The 21,413-nt window shown below is 31.5% G+C and overlaps 1 protein-coding gene across 1 annotated transcript in view; it reads left to right on the top strand.

The window, feature by feature from the left end:
- The first annotated feature begins 11,904 nt into the window (after positions 1–11,904).
- Positions 11,905–21,413, top strand: part of LOC127715820 (protein mono-ADP-ribosyltransferase PARP14-like) — a 42,128-nt gene continuing 32,619 nt past the window's right edge. The window contains exons 1-3 of the mRNA XM_052221961.1: positions 11,905–12,181; positions 16,491–16,733; positions 17,372–17,608. Of these exons, the coding sequence (XP_052077921.1) occupies positions 12,130–12,181; positions 16,491–16,733; positions 17,372–17,608 (532 nt within the window). The 5' untranslated portion in view covers positions 11,905–12,129. The remainder of the gene's footprint in view (positions 12,182–16,490; positions 16,734–17,371; positions 17,609–21,413) is intronic.

Below are 21,413 nucleotides of genomic sequence, written 5' to 3' on the forward strand. Positions count from 1 at the left end.
GAATAGACGTTTCATAAGCAAACAGTTGCAGTCTACTTGGAGTCTATCCTATTCTCTTTTAACCATTTTTTCCGACCAAAATCCGGTTATTGATTTAAAATCGTACAGTGGGTTAGCGGACGACTAAATGTAGTCATGCTTGATTTATGTGATTACTCCGGATTTTAAGACGGTGTAGAGTTCTGAATGTTATAAAATGCATATTCATTGCTTCTCTCTGAAAATTATAAAGTCAAACTTACAATAAACTACACCTTCCTTTGAATATTTTTCTTTTCATCCATAACAAATTATTAATTGAAAAAAAATGTTTAGGAAAAACCAATTCGTACTAAATCAGTACACCTACTAAAATTGGAATAATAACAGAATTGGCAGCAAAACTGAGAATTTTTCCATCTTTTGTCATTGGAATAAAATCCAACAGTAAGATTATGAAAATGAAATAACCCTATGCCACCCTACAAGAATTCTTTTGTCAGTGTGATGTAATTTTTATCAAAAGTCAATAAACAATCCTATGAGGATTAAGAAAATAGTTAATGTCTGTTTGAATATAGAAATACCCCTAAATACAACCGCAACCATTTGCAAGTAAATTTAGGGAGACAAGATTTAAATTTTAATACTCTTTATCTTTTAGTTCAACAAGGATAAACGTTTTTAGACGAATCTTCATTTGATAATTGCGTCTGCTTCAAAAACTGTCAACTTAAAACTTTAAACTGTGAAAAACAAAAATATTAAGTTACGGTTTAAAATATTTTTTTATGCAAATGTTAAGATCCTCTGACAATCTCTTTAATTTAAAATTTTTATGTTTCGAGCGTCACTGATGAGTCTTTTGTAGACGAAATACGCGTCTGGCATACAAAATTCTAATCATGGTATTTATGATGAGTTTATTTACAACCACTGGGTCGATGGCAGTGCTGGTGGAGGTTTCCTCCTCGAGGGTATCACCAGTCCAGTAGTCAGCACTTCCGTGTTGACATGAATTATCATTGATAAGATCATACTTAAAGATTAAAGATTAACTGTTTACAAAACTTTGAATGTTTCAAAATACTAAGGATTTTCTACCCCAGGAATAGATTACATTAGCTGTATTTGTCATAACCTTTCGGAATGTCGGGTCCACGATGCTCTTTAACTTGGTACTTTATTTGGCCTTTTAAACTTTTATGATTCGAGCGCCACTTTTGAGTCTTTTTTAGACGAAACGCGAGTTTGGCGTACACAATTTTAATTCTGATAACTATGATGAGTTTATTGGCACGCATTGACTAGCTAAACAACAGATTTGAACACAGCACCAGCGTTTTGATTTATTAAAAGGCGATTGTTTGAACGTGCATATGTCCACTAAGTTCTAATTGGACCTTAATCTTGATGGCATCATCTAACTTAATGTATGACAAGGAGCATAAATCTCTTCAATTAATTGATTTCAATTTCTATTTTTCTTTTTTGTCTTAAGAAGAGGAGAGGTGCAAAAAGTATTTTCTTTCATGAATTCATGTGAGCAGCAAAGCCAATAGGACTAACTCTATAGGGAGTGAAAATGGGGGTGGGGGTATTATGTTTCTTGATCTCTCATACTAGATAAAGCATTTTTATATTCATAAGTAATAATATATGAGTCAACACAACAAGCATAACGAATACTACAGCATAGCAAATTAGAAAACTCTTAATCATGATGGTTTCTGAACTTGTAGATAAATTTATCAATGTCATTAGAACCTATGCAACCAAAGTTACATAAAGAATAGCAAAATTTATACGATTTTTTGTTTTAAGACAGCCGCCAATTTAGTAGTGAGTGGATTTACAGCTCTGCAGTTTTTGGAAATTAAAACAGGTTTTTGAAGAAAATATATTTATGGAAATCATATAATGTTTTGAAATTGACAAACATTTCAGATTTACGATTTTCTTGGTATAGTGTTGAAAGATTGATTTACTATAGTGGAGATATATATTTTGGAATAGAAAGATTTTGTAATTTATTTCTTTTTCTGAGTAGTGTTGTCTTCATTAAAACTATGTTAGGGGACAAAACTCAGAAAGGGGTAAAAAGTGTACAAACAATATTAGCAGCTAAAAAGCCTTTGAACAACGACTCTTCTAAAGACTGCAAAGGAAAACTTGCAAAAACAGAACAAACCACACCATTCAGATGTTGCAAATGTGAGTGAAGAAGGGATTGACCTGACTGATATTCAAAATGATTAAAGATTCTGACCTTAACAGTGTTATGGTTAATATACACCAAATAGGATTCAAACGTTTTGTTAGTGATATTGTTCAGAAATTATTTTGAAGAGAAAACCAACGGTAGGTTTGAGTGTAAAGTAAGGGAGGCAACTGAAAAACGTGAGCCAAGTGATTTGCTAGCCATCCATGGATTATCTGGGAAAAAAGGTAATCAGAAGCCTGTTATTGTGGGTTAGGAATACTGACATTAAATAAAGGCAACAGTAGTATACCGCTGTTCAATAGTCATAATTCGATTAAGCAAAAACAAATCCGGGTAAAAAACTAAAACCGAGGGAAGCACATCAACTAGAAGAGGAAAACAACGGAACAACAGTAACACTGAACTACAACAAAAGTAAACGCCAACATACATAGAAACGGACTATATTAAAACTGAAGGTAGAACCAAAATCAAATCAAATAAGCTTTATTTCAAGTCGGCAAGTTAGATAACAGTACAACAAAATCACAAAGCGAGCTTTTGAACAGACATACATAATAAATTATGGACGTGCATATCACATACAGTGCGAGCAGACACAATAGGACATCACAAGACATACAATAGTCTACACATACACAGTTATCACATAAAAATGAGTTGTCAAGCACAAAAACATGTATAATTAAGTTAAGCAAGCACATAAAATAGCAGCAAGAAACTATAAGCACTTAAAATAAGCAAAACTCAAGAAGTAGAATAAACCACAAAATAACAGCCAATAAAGGAAATACGTTTTTTTGGTACACTGCTGCAGTATACATGTATAGATGATTAGGTCAATATCTGCCGACAACACATGAGTATGATTAAACACTCCAGCATGATATCATAGATTTAGATTTAGTGACATTTGATCACTGTCTGTATCATCGGTTGGAGGGGGGGGGGGGGGGGGGTGTGTAGTTCCAACGAACTGGAGCAGCATACCTAAAAGTTTATTTACCATATCTTGTTGTTATCACTTGTGGTATCTGTAAAAGATTAGAGTATCTGAAATAATATCTTTGGCATTGTTGATTATTGAAGTCATCTAGAATTAAACTCATCTTAATGCTTAATTTTTTTTTGAATCTACAGATCAAGTTATTTTCGGTATGATCAATAATAAAATACAGCTGCTCATTAACTGCCAAAAAAGTGCTCTTCCAACTTGGATGAAAATAGCATATTCAGGTCAAATGGTGGAAACATTTGTTTTCATCCCTTTAGTTAACCATACACAAGCTATAAAAAACGTGTCTCAGATTTGTGCTATATGACTCCAGTTAGAAGATATTTTGATTTTAATTTCTGGATGCCATACATCATTTCATCTTTCATCTTTATAGACCTATAAATTCATTCAGAAACAAATTATCCCAAAACTGGGACACGGTTGTTTAGAAAATACTCCCTTTAATCACATATGTCAAAGCCAAACAAAAAGTTTCTGTTTTCATTTTTGATAGCAATTCTCATGAAAAATTGTTATGAAAAATCACTTAAAACCAAATATTCCCTTATGAACCCCTGTAAATGCAAAATAGCTATAAAAATTCCTCTGGAAACACCACGGAGGTGTTATAACACCATTATTTTATACACTTGAACTGTAAATTTTGCATTATTTGTGCACTGTTCATCCCTTAACAACAATTATTTAGCATTTGGCGGGAGTTATCAAGATCATCCCTGTCTGAAAATAGACTGTTCCGCATGATTTTTGAGGTATTGGAAATAAAACAAATAACACATAAAAACAAAAACTGTTAAAATGCCTAAAATTCCTATAAACAGAAGGCACGTGTACACCTTTATATAGGAGACCAAAGAGAAGAATGTATACAAGTTTAATAAAAAAAAACTCTTTCACTATTGTTTAGGTTATTTGTTAGAGGCTTTCAAAGCCACTCTTACACATTTATATTTATCAATATATGTCTTCACCTTAGATTTTTTCCCTCTTTATTTTATTCCCTTTTTTATTTCTTTGTTTACTTCCATAGTTATATAAATTACTTTTGATTGCAACATAATAAGATAAGACCACATTATTTATCGTGTGGTCAGGGATTACAAGCTGGACACTTGTTATCAACAAATGATTGAAAGATTAGCTCCTCCCATATGCCTTTATATATATATGTATATTATAAGTATTTACCGTGTGCTTTTATATACATAATTCAATTATTATCTTACTCCCTGATGTGACATGATAATGACTCTAGGATTTTTTTTTAATGTTCAGATGGATAAATACTTTAAAATGATGTGGTAAAAAAATTTCACTAAAAAATCCTTACAAGACTGTAGTGCTACCTTAAATGACATATATTTATACCAGTTCTCTTCAAGATATTAAATTGCTGAACAGCTTTTTTACATATTATTTTATTATGGTTATCAAAATTAAGCATACAATCCATATCTACACCTAAAAGCTTGACTGTTTCTTCACAAGATATATCAGTATTTCCAATTTTAAAAGAAGAAGAATTACACGTGACTTTTTAATAACAGCAATAATCTGGAATTTGTTAGAATTTGCTTGCATACGAATGAAATAAAACCAGCCAATCAAAATATTGCTATCAGATTCTTAGACTGTAGTTAGCTCCTTAGAATTCGGAGAAATAAAAGGAAAAGTATTGTCGTAGTTGTATAAGTGACCCGTTTTAATAAACTAAAAATCATCGTTAATGAAAACATTGAAAAATAACGGGCCCAATATTGATCCTTGTGCATACTTATCTGTATATTTGACCAGCTACTTACAATACCTCCTATTTTTATCAGTTGTTTCTACTAAACAATTAAGAAAATAATGAGATAGTAGCAATTTCAAATAAGCCATAGAAGGACAGTTTGCAAATAAAAATGTCAAGGAGTAGGCAGTAAAACGCTTTGGACAGATCCATGAGAGTAGCAGCCAATTATTCATTACGTTCTAACGCAAGTTTCTAAAATTCCAGGATTGTTTAGTAGAGTTGTTTGATAGCTATGTCCTTTCTTGAATGCACATGCGTAGTTATTTTACAGGAAAGTAGCACTCTTCTTAAATGTCGGTTCAACCTGTGCTCCCTTCAACTAATCTAGAAAAGAGCATGCTTCAATAGATAAATTTATCATGTAGGTGATATGTTTAACAACTGCTGGTTGATATAACTGAATAAAAAACTGTCATGCAAGTGGAAGCTTTAGCTAACTATAAAACCAAGTTAAATCTACCATTTTTTTTCTTTCGGAAAATGCCTGTTCCAAGTTAGGAATATGACAGTTGTCGGAAAATGCCTGTTCCAAGTTAGGAATATGACAGTTGTTTTCCATTCGTTCAGTTGGTTGATAAAATCTTACTTATAATTTTGGTTTTATGGACTTCTTTCAGTTTAACTTGGAGTTCGGTTTTTTTGTAAATACTTTTTTAGTACAATATTTCATTAGTTTCACAGAAGGTAGTAGTAGAATAAGATTTGATCTTTTTGACAATATCGAAAAAAAAAATACGAAAAAGTAAGTTAGAAAAGGAAATTATTATTTCAGTCTTTTTTGTATAACCAGCAGCTAAAGGGTTTAAGTTAATTTTTGGTATACAAAAAACTACCCATGAAAAAGATAAATCCAAGCGTAAATAAGTTTTGTATTCAAGTTGTGTATTACATTATCATGTTTATATACCTATATAGAATTATTTTCTTTCAGAACGACAGGTCTTTCTTTTGAAGAATCAACCCGGACGATACCAAGTTTCAATGAAACTTTGCTTCAAGGCATAAAATAAATTATTTTCCTTGATTAAAATGCAAACTATAATTTACTTAAACATTCAATTCGTTTACGAGTTATCGTGTGTGTTGCTGATTAAGGCAGAAACAATCCTGTCTTTCGTTTATTAGACTGAAATACAAAATATCGCACATTTTAATTTTCGAAACAAATAATGTGAAGTTTTGTTAATTTATCGCTACAATAAAGGGACATTATTTGAGATGAATTTAATAGTGCAAAAAACTTTTCATAACACTTTTAAAACAAGCCATATTTAACACATTCGTGTGTAGGATTAATTCACACTGTATATATATTGGAAATCGTACTTTGACCTATGGATATTCGTTTATCGTTTTTACATGTATCACGATTTCGTGCTCTACTCGTGTCTTTTCCTAACTTTTTTACATGTATATATACATTTTACTCTATCAAATGATCAACTGACCAAATATTTCGAATTTCTACAGAATAACAGCTACTTACTTTATGATAGGGTGGGGGAGTATAAAATTTAATTGTGACTAAGTTCTCTGTTTAAAAAAAATGTATTGCCATTCAAAAGTGAAATACACAATTACTCTGAACATTTCGTTCAAAATTGTTTAAAACATCATCTGCTTTTCCGCGATGAAAATGTCATGAAAAAGAAAAAAAAAACATAGCTTCCCCCTTTCATAAACTAAGTTGATACAATAAATTACTTACAACGTGACTTGTATTTTTCATACACCGTAACAATTCATTGGGCCTTGCTTCATGCAGCTACAGTTATATTTCCATTGTCACTAGATAATGATTGCTAACGTTTATATCTAGAATAATTAGTGAGTTTTAGTTCACATTACAAATGAGCCGTAGGGCGTATGAAAACCTGAACGCATCAGAAAAGAATATCCTACTTTAGTCGATTAAATGGGATGCAAATCCTGCAAATCTTTGCAGAAAATAATATTTTTACGGTATATAAGTCAGATAATGCATATTTTAAGGTTTTTCTTGTAGTATAACACACCTCGGGGTATCAGGATTGCCCAAAGAAAGAACTCCCTACTGTCGGTCTTTCATTTGATCAATCCTGACACCCCTCGGTGTGTTATACGACAAGAAAAACCTTACAATATGCATTATCTATAACATATAAATAGTGTGGAGAGTCTAAGAAATATAACGTTTAATAACTTTTTAATGAAATAGAAATTAAACTGTCATTATACATTAAACTAAATACTTAATCTAATCTCATTTTTCAAGACCTTTGCTAGATTTTTTCATAATTATTATATACCATACTGTAAATTATTTTATATGTTCAATGTTGAATGACAAAAACATAAGCCACATCTTATGTTTGTATGTGTGTATGTTTATGTATGGTAAATTTGTTATTATTGCATATTTGTACTTATTAATTTGCTTATATGGTGTACAAGATATTACATTATGTTCACTCATAATCATGGATAATAGTGTAACGATATTATCTATGAATGTAAGGGGTAAATTATCAAATTCCAAAAAGGGTGCAGTTGTATTTGATTGGAGTAGGAGTAAGAATATTCAATAGTATGTTTCCAGGAAACTCATACTAGTAATAAAATTATTGAAAAATACTGCGAGGATGAATGAGCGAAATAAATGCTTTTCAGTTAAAATGACAGTAAGAGTGCAAGTGTCATAGATGAAAATGCTGTGTTTCACAAGAAGTAATTTTGAATAAACTAAAAAATAAATCAAACTGGATAGCTGAAATTAATTTAGTAAAGAAATCAAGAGCAAAAGATTAGGCAGCCATCTTAAAGTCGGAAAATTCTATAAACAGTATTGTTAATATAAAAAGAAACCAATTTATATGGAAAAGTTTACCTATAAAATTATATCGCTATCAAACAAAATTGTATATAAGTCTCTGATAGATAAAAACAAAAAAAGATACAGCTATTGGGCAACAAAAATGGCTGCGTATACTTTATATAGATAATGTGTTTTATCAAAACAATTAATATGCATTTTTATTCAAATAATTGAAAGAAAATAAACTTAAAACTTTGAGGTGGAAATTACAACACATATTCTACCTACAAAGAAACTTTTATTCGGTTTCAATGTCAATGTTTTTTCAATTTTTTAAAATGAATTCAATAGAAGAGTAAATGAGAAAATTCAAAATGATATTGTAGTGACCATAAGAAAATATTTGAACAATGAGTGATATTATTGAATATATATTTGATATAATATGAATTTTACAACTAATTACTGCCCTGAGTGATTAGTGAAATGTAACAGGAAACATCAGGAACTTGGACTCCTGAAGGATATTGTAACTAGCCAGAAATTGAAATAAATATTTAATTATGTTGTTAAAAAAAGAGTGCTAGTGTCATTTTCTTCATAAAGAAATGCCTGTACCAAGTCAGGAATATGACAGTTGTTTTCATTTCGTTTGATGTGTTTGAGCTTTTGATATTGCCATTTGATAAAGGACTTTCTGTTTTGAATTTTTCTTGGAGTCGGTATTTTTGTTATTTTACTTTTTAATGTTGAATGATTTTGTAGTAAACTTGTAAAAGATAATTGAATCTTTGTATAAAACACCGTCGATATTATCATAATTATGTTTTAGAAGACTGGCAGCCGACCTTATTCACAGACTTTTCTTAATGCAGTCTCCATCAGACTGACATGTACTCGATGTCGATGATATCTGATAATTCAGTAATTAAAATTCATAAATGAATACAAGTAGATGAAATAATGTTGTTAAATATATTTAAATGATTCCGATAATTGTGGAAACTAGATGCATTATGTGCTGTGACACAGAACAAATTAAATCAACGTGAAGGGAAATTTTATCCGAAACCTAACAAATACAAATATGTGTTGCAGTATCTTTCTTGATATTGATCGGACAAGTTTACAACATTGTGTTGATGGTGCGATTTGATAGAAAAATCCTTGACCTATATCGCTATAATAACACTACGGAAATTCCTTAAAACTTTTAAAAATGAAGTTTAAGAAGAATGATAGATAAAATAATTGTTCTACTTGCATTTTTAAAAATCTTTTAGTACAACTTCCTAGATGACATCAAAATAATATAAATAAATGCAAATTCCTTTTTATTGTGATAACATAAATATTTGAAAAAAATCTATATTATCTAATCTTTCATTTGAGAATCAATCAGACATTTTGTCATTTAAGATATCCAAGAACATAACTTAGGTGTCTAAATAATAAGTACATGGTCTATAAAGACTTTCATGGTTGCTTATTCTATCAGATTACTCACACAATTAAGATTTTTTTTCAAAAACCATTACTTTTATTTAGAAAAAAATTTAGTGGAGGCAACTGGCGTACATTTCAATTCTTGAACAAAATAATGTAATCACTAATGTGAGAAAAATTATAATATTGAGACGATTTAATCAGTTTCCAAAGGAAAAGGAGATTTCATATATTTTCTTCAGGCTCAAATTTTAATCCTGGTATCTATGATAAGTTTGTTTAGACAGTGTTTTTGTCAATTAAAAGAAGAAAAAAATATATATATATACAATTGTCAAATTTTATCTACAACAGATACAACAATGTCTAAAATGCTACGAGTGTCGAAAATTCCATTAGAGGCAACAGAAGATGCTTTAACGTTCTTCTTTGAAAACACAAGGAAATCAGGAGGTGGCGATGTAAAAGAAGTAGACTATGACGAAAACAATCACACTGCGATAGTCACTTTTGAGGAAGATGATGGTAAAAGCTATTTATAAATAGATAATGTTTCGAAAAAGATAATGTTGAATAAAATAGGACCGTAATTTGATAAATTCAAACATTTTAAGAATCGGAATATAAACTTTTTTCATTATTAACAGATTGAATTTTCTTCTATGTACCTACCTCTCGAAAACTATATCAGAATTATTTCTGATATTATACTTTCATTGGTTTCAAATAAATAAGACATATCTGTTCATCCAAGGCACATTAACAGAGATTATTAACCATTTATATGCTGAAATTTTAATTTTTTAAATTGAATTCTCGTACATATTTATTTGATTCTTATTGACCCAAAAAAAAACAGAAATGGGTTGGCGACTAAATGAAACAAAGAGACGTTAAAGGCGCCTTCTGTGACTGGTACGAAACGAAAATAATGCTTTATTAATTTCATGCGTCCGAAGCGCTGTTGAAAGCCAAGGATTTATAAGTTCTCAACCCGTGAAGAAGTTTGTTAAAAATCATGTAAGCACAAAATCACTGACTACTGAGTTGATGATACCCTCGGGGACTAACAGCCCACCATCCGTAGTATTGACCAAGTGCTGGCAAATGAAAATAACTGTCTAAATCGCTTTTACACCATCTTTGCTAGCCAAGGGTTACGATCCACTTCCCTCCTCTCTACCCTTGGCAGATTAAGCCAACATTTGTGATAACAATGTTGCGCCATCTATCGGTAGATTAAAGTAACGCCCATTCCGAATACATTATTCTTGACCAATGGTAGCTCTTGAACTCTTCAATTTGGAGGTAAAAACACGGTAGCGTCTAGATTCTACACACTTGGTAAAGCAGGAAACGAAAATATACGTTGACATTCATGCATTTGTGCAAGAAACATACACAGGAACTTCTATTAGTTGATTAAAAACATTCAAATTGTCACTAAATATAGTCGTATGTTTATGCATGTAAAGACTTGTTGCACAATAAGCACGTGGCAATTGTTTACATACACTTTCTACATTTACACGTGATCATGTTATAGGCGCTTTCTGATTGGATGCAGCGAGTTTCGACTGCAACCAATGAAAATCATTACCTTGTGTCTCCGAAATTCTGTCTCAATTCGCCAAGGGTGGAGAGGAGGGAAGTGGATCGTAACCCTTGGCTAGCGAAGATGCTTTTACACTGGACGTTCAGCTAACAATCAATCAATCAACAAAGAGATATGATAAGAAGTATTATTTGGTCCCTGATATTTCAAATATGTCAAATTCAATCAAGCCTTCCAGATATTGTAAATTGTGTTGATAAATGTACAGGTAATATACTATTGACACTCTAGTGTAGAAATGTCACATGTGATGTCATAATGATGTCATTAAAATGTTGAAATTGACATACATTTGATTTAATTAGCTATTTTAGTGTTTTGACAAAGTAATTGTAAGCCAATGGTTCGTCTAAAAAGTTATTTTTAATTTATTTGTAAAATACGTCTTGTTGCAAAATGTAGTTTTGGATAAGCGGAAGACCATTTGTTTTTCTAGAGGTTGTCGCAGGAGGATTACTTTCGAATGAAATGTTCATTTATTTTGCGGTCCAAAATTTTTTCCTGCATAGTTTTTCATTTTGTAGGACAGATTATTCATTGTTGTCCTGTCTTTGACCGATTTAGTTATTTATAATTATTACCAGGTCAGAATATTGGTAGAATCATAATACGTTTTGGTTTTAAATTCAAAGGGACAAAAAGTGGCCTTATCATACCTTCTTCTCTAGTATATCGCGTTTGGGTTTTTTTCCGATACAATTACAAAATATTTTAGTGGATCTTTTTTCTTAACCCGCTTTGTTACGATTGTTATGTATGGTTCCTATTACTCACTTCACGTGTAATTATACCGACTTTATACAGTAGTCTTTATTTACTTCATTATTCACCTGGCCAGTATACAGTACTGAGACACAATCTGACAGATAAAAAACATTACTCGATTAGTAAAAATGTTCATATATATTGTTAACATAATAGTAGTTCTACTTAGTTAATAACACAACAGGTTTATTTCCATTTACGTAAAGCTAGACAGTAATTCTTAAATGATTAAGAAACGTCTTATTGAATTATATTTTCAGTTGTCGAGCGAGTGCTCAAGAAAACTCCTTTGCTTTTTCAAGGAAAAGTTATTGAGGTTGAAGCTCATTTGCCAGATGCCTTTGATGATTCACATCCTGAAATTAAGGAAGCAGAAAGTGACGCAAATTCCTTCGCAGTTCATGTTAGCGGTTTTGACACAAAAAAAGTGCCTGCTGAAACTTTGTCACTTTACTTTGAGTCCAGAAGAGGTGCTAATGCTGACGTCATTAGTATGGAAAAAGTAGACGAAAATGCATATATCCTAAAATTCGAGGAAGAAGAAGGTAATACCTTATATTAATATTTTATGTACGTATAGAAAATATGCGACAACCTAGACATGTAAGATGTTCACTGAAATCGATAGGAAGATCAATCAAACAAAAACAATGCTTTGTGTTTCAAAGTCAACGTTTAAGAAATAGTTAAATTACATGGTAGCCTCCATTTTACCATTCCTGTCCTTTTATTAAAAGTGAAACTTTTTTGTCTAAACAGGAATGCTACACAATAAGCATGAAATGAAAACTTTGAATAATGGATCTCAGTCAAGGTTTCTTTGAAGAACTAACTCTGTAGTTTTAGAGAAGAACTTTGAAAATCGACAACTGCCAGTTAAAAAATTACTTCGTTTATAAATGACAAAAGGAATTTTTGTAAAGGATCTTTCAAAAATTCTTCCTAGTTTGGTCCAAATTCTCTATTCAACAGCCGACAAGACGGTTGAAATGACTTATTAGTCAAGAAGTAAAGTCCAATATATTAGCTTAACTGATCACTTTATGGTAAAAACATGTAACTTTACACAGTGTTAGTCATGATGCTATTGAACATTTTGTGGATATAGAGCCACGACAAAAATTTATATGGCCACCAAATTAAAGATGGCCGACATAAGGCTTCTGGATACAACACTATAAACTTGACGATGTCTACCAATATACAAGAGTGCAATACATATTCAAGTGTGGTATCAAATGAAAGCACATGATATTAGTTTTCTAAACATTATCCGGTTTTCACAATTCTTCTCACAATTGAAATATATACACCCACTTCATGAAACATTGATAAAAACACTGAAACAAACATGTATTCGTTGTTACCAAGTACGTAAAACATAGATACTAATTAAAAACTTGATGCATTCTGATAGCGATTGTTTAACCGAATACATTTGGTCTGTTTGGAGCAGTTTCTGCAGTAAGAATAAAAAAAAGATGGAAAATTTTCAGATTGTAGATTTCCAATTTTTTATCTTATTTTGCATCTTTTTTTACCACAAAGTATTTCTTATTATTAATTTAATGGTCAACATTCTACATGTTCTATAGAACACCTAAATCATTTTGATGAACACCATAACTGAATAATTTTAATGGGGCAAAACCTTGAAAAATTGATAATATTTCCCTTACCCAAACATATGTCAACTGAAAACTACATGTATGCATTTCAAACACTGACTGAAAAGATTAAAAGATTCTAGAGACCTTCTCAAAATTCATCGATTTTATTCATTTGAAATAAAAGAAATGTATGTTGTCTCGAAAAGATTTGTATATCATGCATGGAACTATGTATTTGACATCTTGTGAATTCTAGAGATCTGTCATTTTCTTGTACAAAAATTTCGACAATGGGAAATATTACTGCTAATCCTTACAAATTTGACTAAAAACACACATACTTGACAAATGAACGGTTAAAATCACATATCTAAACAATTTGTAGGTCATAACAAATACATGCATAATTAAAACTCTAGATTGTTCTAAGATATTTTGTAGCCACAGATTTGGAAAGAAAGACAATTTCGGTTTTTCAAATGTTTTCATTTTTTGTCATTTCCCGTGTTTATGTAAACTCCAAAACTAATGACTTGTATTCAGTTAGTTGAAAAAAGTATTTGACATAATGTGCACGAACCCTAGCGATCTATTCACACAACTGAACAATAATTTTTTACTAATTTCTTTTACTGCTTTTAAATTTTTTTTTCTATGCAGTCTAGATTTCTCAAAATGATTTCTGCAGATACAGACTTTGATAAATGGACAAATTCTAATTCAGAATTTGTCTATTTATCAAATAATGTCATTATCATCCGTGTGAACTCAAAATGCTGATGTGAACCCCCAAATAATACATGTCGTCAGTGAACATATGCACTCAGCGTCTTATGAGCCTTTGAGATAATATTGTTTTATGTCCAACAAAATCTTATCTAAAAGGGAAACACCGCAACTTCTCCATGCAAATTTGAGCAAAACTGGGTAACCTTAAGCCTGACCGAGAATGCTTTGCAATAAGACTTAGTTTTTATTTGTTTTAGTTTTCACATTGTTATTTATATTCAAAGCATTCCAGATTGTTGTAAGCAATTTCTGGAAAAACAGAACAAAACAAACGGATAATACTAGATTTTTAGAATGTTCAAATTATCCCAAATTTGGACCTTTTCACTTTTTTAGCACTTAATACATTTACATTAACGTATAATGTGATGGTTTCAATGAATGAGTAATTTATTGTATTTCGATAAAACACAAATCTATGATTGATTCTGCAGCGTAAATTAAAACAAAATTGATAATAATACCCTTCTTTCAAATGTTTGATGATTGATTAACATGTATAATAATGTTTGGGGAGGGGTAATCAAACTCCAAGAACCTGCAATGTTATCGGTAGAACTGATCAAAGTTCTGTATTTAAACGAAAGCAAATACATTACAGTATCATTTGAGGCAATCAAACATTATACCATTTTAACTATTCACTTCTCATATTACAGAATCAGGCCTCCTCGGAAAAAATGTGGGAGGAGTGATTATTACATCGTAAATTTGTAATGCGCGTTTGAAGGCATGTCGGGCATTTTTATTGCATATACTTGAGGGAAAAATTTTCTTGCACACTTCTGTGATCGAAATTCTTGGGTTACAATATATAAAGTGTCGTTTTGTTTTTGGGATGTATAAGTACCTGTCCACCCTGTGTTTTGTAATAAATATTTCTATTTGTATTCATTAGGGGCTTCGGTGGCCGAGTGGTATGAGGTTGTGAGTTCGAACCCCGCTCGTGTGGGTACACTCAACTCCAGTCTAAATTGACTAGGGTTGTCAGTTTCCATATCGAAGATCGGTGGTTTTCTCCGGGCAATCTGGCTTCCTCCAACAATAAAAACTGGACACCACGAAATAGCCCAAAAGTGGCGTTAAACACCAACAATCAATCAATCAATATTTGTCTCAATCTGATGAGTTAAACCTTTTTCAACTGATTTTTATTGTTTGTTTTTTTATATTGTACTGTTACACCGCTGTCCCAGGTTAAGGGGGGAGGGGTTGAGCGCTCACAAACATGTTTAACCCCGCCACATTCTTTATGTGCCAGTCCCTGGGGCCTTTTTTAGCCGACCATACTGTACCGATTTTTCCCAACGTTGAAGGTCGTACGGTTGCTTATAATTGCTGACATCAACTTCATTTGAACTTTGGTTGAAATTTTTATATAGTAATTGACAAATCATATTAAAAAGTACGTTTTCTCGTCTTTAGAAGAAACTGTCACGGGTTCGAATCGCTTGTTATTGACAGTATTCATAATCATTGCAACCAGTCTGTTTGTATCTTTAAAGGGTATATTTTTGTCTCTTGTCAAATGGAATTTAGCTCGGACAATGGTACGCAAAACATTTGAGTACCAATATGGTGAATTATTTCCAAAGAGTTTTGAATATAGAATAACAGACCATATAAAGACACTACATGTATTTGCAATGGTTATGCCTCCTATTGTGGCTAACAGATGTGTTAAATAATTGAACCTTGTTGAAATCATCTTAGATAAATACTTACAGTTTAATTTTGTTGTTGCATCCATAAAGAATAAATATTCTAAATTCTCGAATCCAGAAGTATTGGTTTAATAAATATGCAGTTATTTTCTTTTTGAAAAATGACTATAATTTCGATTTTGACAAAATTAGAAAATCGGTTGAAAGGGCGAATACACTAAGAGGGCAGTCAAACATCAACTGAGGATGCATAACACCTTATTTGCAAAATGATAAATGAAATGAAGACAGACAAAAGTTCGATCATAATTTGTACAATCTTCGCTCCATGCTGCGTTAACCTCAGAAAATACAGAACGATAGGGAGCTCTACACACGGCTAAACTACAGATCAAACATCTATTATAATATCTTAAGAAATTATACTGCGAGAAAATATTTCACACGAGTTTAGACAAATCATAATTGGCCGAAAGGTTTCAATGAATTCATAAATATGATAGAAGAACCTACTTTTTATGTTAGAACAATACGACATTGTTGTATTGAGAATATTGCATACCATAAGGTCAAGATGATCAAATTATAAAGTAACGCATCAACGACTGTATGTTTTTACATGTTTTTTCTTATTTGTTGAATATGCAACCAATCTGGATTTCAAACCAAGGGATACCAAACTGTTATATATATATATATTTATATCATTGACCTTCTATGATCTTTTGTAATAAGTTTGTTGTAATATTTATCCATATATTATATTAGTTGATATTCAATTAAATTTACAGCTATCGATAAAATCCTCCAAAAGACACACAAGGTTGGTGGAATGCAACTAACTGTGAAGAAATATATACCTCCTCCGCCTCTTCCGAAGTATGAAGACAAAGTATTTATAAAAGGTGTTAGTTCGTCAACCACTAAAGATTCCCTCTTTAACTTTCTGGAAGCAAAATCAAATGCGGAACCAATTGATATAATTTATGGGGAAGAGGAAGGTACTGCTCTGGTCACATTTGATACAAAACCAGGTGAGCTTATACTGTTATATAAAAACAGATTCAAAATGTTGTATATATATATATATATATATATATATATATACAATTCTAAATTGAAAACAACGTTCAAACCTATGATTGCGTTGGATAAAAACCGCAATTTTTATACGCGTGCATGCAAAACAAATTTCTTATTAGAGGGGTCTAAATACAGCACAAACAACATTTTTCAAAAGTTCAAAAAAGCGAAAAAGTATATTTTAACAAAACGCATTTGACTAACAGGTCGAACAACAAATGTTCTTAAATCCTGCTGACTGCCATTGGCGATTGCTAAATAAACGTATATAGATGTATATGATATTGTGCATTATGCTCTTTTAGAAGAAAATATATTATAGCTTTACATTTTTTTCTCTGTGTATATTTTTTACAGAGATCATAATCGAGAATAAACTGAACTAATATATAAACATATTCAAACATAAGATTATTAGAACTCTGTTTCCACATTTCGTGCCAGTCAAGCCCAATAAGACAAAAACAAACATTTCAATAAACAGTCTTGATATTTTTGTACATAGTGTAGCAAGTATTTTATAAAGAGGGATGAGTAGCTGTATTAACAGAGAAACATATACTTATATCACCTCTATCAACTTTTTCAGACATAGAAAAACTACGACAACAGTGTAAAAAGAGAACATTAGAAGGCAACTATCTAAATATAGATCATGTGACCGTTACCAATACGATAGTTGCTACTGGTTTTAAAGAGACCACGTCTGAGGAGACTTTGGAGTTATATTTTGACAGCAAGAAGAAATGTGGGGTGGATGGTGTTACCAAAGTAAAGATGAACCAGCAGCAGAATCAATGTTTTATTTCTTTTGACGATTATAATTGTGAGTTTGTCAAGTGAGCTTTGTTTTATAATTTGTTAAAATATAGTAACACATTTTAGGTCATCTGATCAAAAGAGTCAAGTGATCTTTTCTCATTAATTGGCGTCGTCCGTTTACTCTTCTCCCCTGAAACTACTGAGCCAACTGAAACTAGAAATCACGATTTTAGTATCTAATTTAAAAAAAGGACTACTTACTGTCTATTTACAACAAAACTGTCTGACGATTCATTGTAAGAGCTATTGCCTTGAACTTACCGATTTTGCGATTTTGTTTTCATTTTTGTGTATCATCTGGAAAACTTGAATAGAAAGAGAGAAACTAAAATGCAAAAAAAAGTGTAGCAAGAGAAGATTTACAATTACGTTAAATAGCCGAAATCGTAGGTCAACTCCTTATAGGAGTTTTTGGTGCTAAATGACGAACTTTTCAAATATTGGGATTTTGGCTTATTATCTTGAGAAAAAAAAAAAAAAAGTAGATTAAGAAAAATTGTAAACAGCAAAAACTATCAACTTATTAAAAAGACAACTGTTTATATAGTCGAGCGAGCTCCTTTTAGGAGTTATTCACCTTCAATGTTTATTTTCCCCATATTACGCAAACACAATCAAAGATAAAGAAAACCAATAGACATACAAAATGACGAGCAAGACAAGATCTACAAATTAATCAACATTTAATATTTGTTGTAGTTGTCACTGAGAATAAATCTTACGAACGTATAAAAATCATCATAACTCGACGTAACTCGCTGTAACGTCAAAAGAGGGATAATTCATTTATCAAATAATGATGGACCATCTGTTCACTTCCATAAGAAATGTCTTTTACATTAAATTATACAGCTTTTTTTTATATCAATTTGATGCATATTTAATATATGATTTATGATTTAATAAACAGTAGAAAATATTGGCAATGAAAAGAAAATATCTAGACCAATCACAGTAATCGTAATTGAGATCTTGAAAAAACATGGCAAAATCATTAGGGTTAAAGTACAACTTTGGGGTGAAAGGGGTCATGCATATTTTTTGAAAACATATCTAGGCTTAAATAAAAGGTAAAAAGTCCGGTTTTAACTTGAGGTAAAAGAATATTAGAATGAACATCGATAGGACAATAAAGTTATAAATTTGAAATAAAATTCGTCGGATCAGTTCAAAATTCCCAACCCAACCTACCAAACCATACCAAATCTTTATGATCACTATATAATCGTAAATGGGTTTAACTGATTAATGTTCTAGCTAAACTGACATACTAAAAATGGAAAATAAAGGAAAATATTGAAACAATGATTTGAAAAAAAAAACAGTTAACTTGTAAGAGATATGCCGTATTGTATCGGGTTAATGTTTTTGTTTGTTTCTTTTTTTTTAATTGCTTTTTTTATACTTTAGATTTAAGTGAATTAAACATGTAAAGAACATTTATTTTAGACATTCATTGTTTCTTTTAAAATTTCCAGTTATCTTATTTTATTATGGTCTTTAATGACATCACACTAACACATGCCTGCTATTTTCCCCTTGACTGGCAGACTGGTTTTCATTTTCATAGAAAATATAGACAAAATGCGAATGAAAAAGTAAACAGACTACACAAGAGCAGGCGTATTTGTTGGGGCCCTTTATAGCTTGCTGTTCGGTGTAGCCAATGCTCCGCGTTGAAGGCCGTACCTTGACCTATAATGGTTTACTTTTATAAATTGTAACTTGGATGGAAAGTTGTCTCATTGGCACTCATACCACATCTTCCTATATCTATGTTTATATAAAACATGTAATTTCTAGTCATTGGTTCGTTGTACCGTCAACCGATATGACAGATTTCCTGTGTTTTAGAACTTTGACCTTGGTTATCAAAAAGACGTGTGAATATATAATAGATGAAACATTTTAGAGTTGTGTCATCTCATTCAGTTTTCAATCCTTTATGAAATGTTAATCTCGTCCTGAATATGCATGAAATATATTTGCCACTGAATAATAAGCATCTAACAATCAATAAATAGATGCCAACCAGATGCGGGGAAAACAGTATTTAACAACTACAGTACAAAACCAAGGTTCTATTTTTTAATCGGATCAAGGACATAAATCGAACGCATTAATGACATGTAAAAAACCGTAATTCAAAGTAAAATTACTCAAATTTCAACATAATAAAATAAATTGCACGAATAATGTTTAGGTTGTACAACTAAAATAAAACAGTGTATTGTTATATTTGAACACACTGCAATATCGGTAGAAAAGTTTTACTGAAAAAAATACTGCTCGCTAACGATACTCTAGGAGAGTTTCATCCGTCCTTCAGATGTTAAGAAACCTCATATAGGCGGGTTTGCCCTTAAATAACGCTTTTATCCTTTTATGTGTAAGTCAAAAACTATAGTAGATAGAGAGACGCTGAAAACAAAAAATATCATCAACACAAGATTAAGAAAAAAGAGATCTTAGTCATGCATTATATTTAAGTATTTAATGTTGGAGACTGGCCATTGTTCAAAATGCACAAAAAATCTAGGTGAACGACACAGTAGAGTCTTTTGTTTCTGATGTAACAATTTCTGCTTTGCTTGGGAATCGAAAAAACGAACGATCAAAAATAGATATTCATATCTCATAAATTGAAGAAGACAAATCAAGGCAAAACACACAAACTGATGAATCGCAGTTACTCAAAAAGGAGCCATACCATGCGGTTCGACAGGGTAAGCGTTTCCTGCTTTGGATTCAATATTCCCCGCCATGCGAATCCACATCGAGTCAATCGTTAATATGACAACACATACTAAAATACACATAAGACGACTATTCCGGAAGATCTAAAACTGGGCAATCACGTCGCTAGTGACTTCAGACACGGACATATCGTCTAGATCATCCAGTTCGCCGTGGTGGTCAAGATATTAAACCGACCTTCTAGTATCAGTAGTATCCTTGATATCAATCACTTCATTTAGATATAAGAAGATGTGGTATGAGTGCCAATGAGACAACTCTCCATCCAAGTCAAATTTTATAAAAGTAAACCATTATAGGTCACAGTACGGTCTTCATTTGTATATATGAGATGCAAGCACTCACTAAATTGAGGATAACTGAGTGACAAGATATCATAAATAAATCTGAGAGTGCAATTAAAGAGCTTTGCAAGATATTTTTTGTCTTGTAGTCTTTAAGAAAGCTTTGAATGAGTTCTGCTTCATATGAGTACAAAAAGTATGGCACTAGGTATGCACATTCAGTGCCCATTGAAATACTGACTGTATGTTGAAATATAAATCCAGCAATCTAAACAAATATGTTGTCCAGAAATTTAATGTCATCAATATTCCGTGTATTTGTTTTTGGAACAAATGGTTCTTCACATATTTTCATGACCTTAATCAAGAGAAATGTGTTCATCAATTCCCATTGTGTAGAAAAACCTGTTTAGTGAGACGATGTACTCGATCTTACAATCGATCATTGGGAATAGTAGTGTAAAGCGTACTTCAAAATTGTAACGATTTTGATTCAAGATTTGCAGTAGATTTTCAAGAATCCACATCTAATGAAACATCTATTCGAGTATACCTCATCACAATATTTCTGAAGACCATCATTAACTGTTGCAAGAGTGGTGATTGAAACTTTATAAATATTTTGTGAAGTTATGTATCCAAGACGGGATATTGGCATCGTCCTTTTATGTTAATGCTAAAGAGAGAAGAACGGATTTATGATTTTCTAAATATCTTCTCTTTCTTGAATGATGTAGTGGAATATCTAAGATTCCACGTTTTGCTGTG

This window comes from Mytilus californianus, unplaced genomic scaffold (assembly GCF_021869535.1).
Source record: "Mytilus californianus isolate M0D057914Y unplaced genomic scaffold, xbMytCali1.0.p SCAF_9, whole genome shotgun sequence".
Taxonomy (NCBI): Eukaryota; Metazoa; Mollusca; class Bivalvia; order Mytilida; family Mytilidae; genus Mytilus; species Mytilus californianus.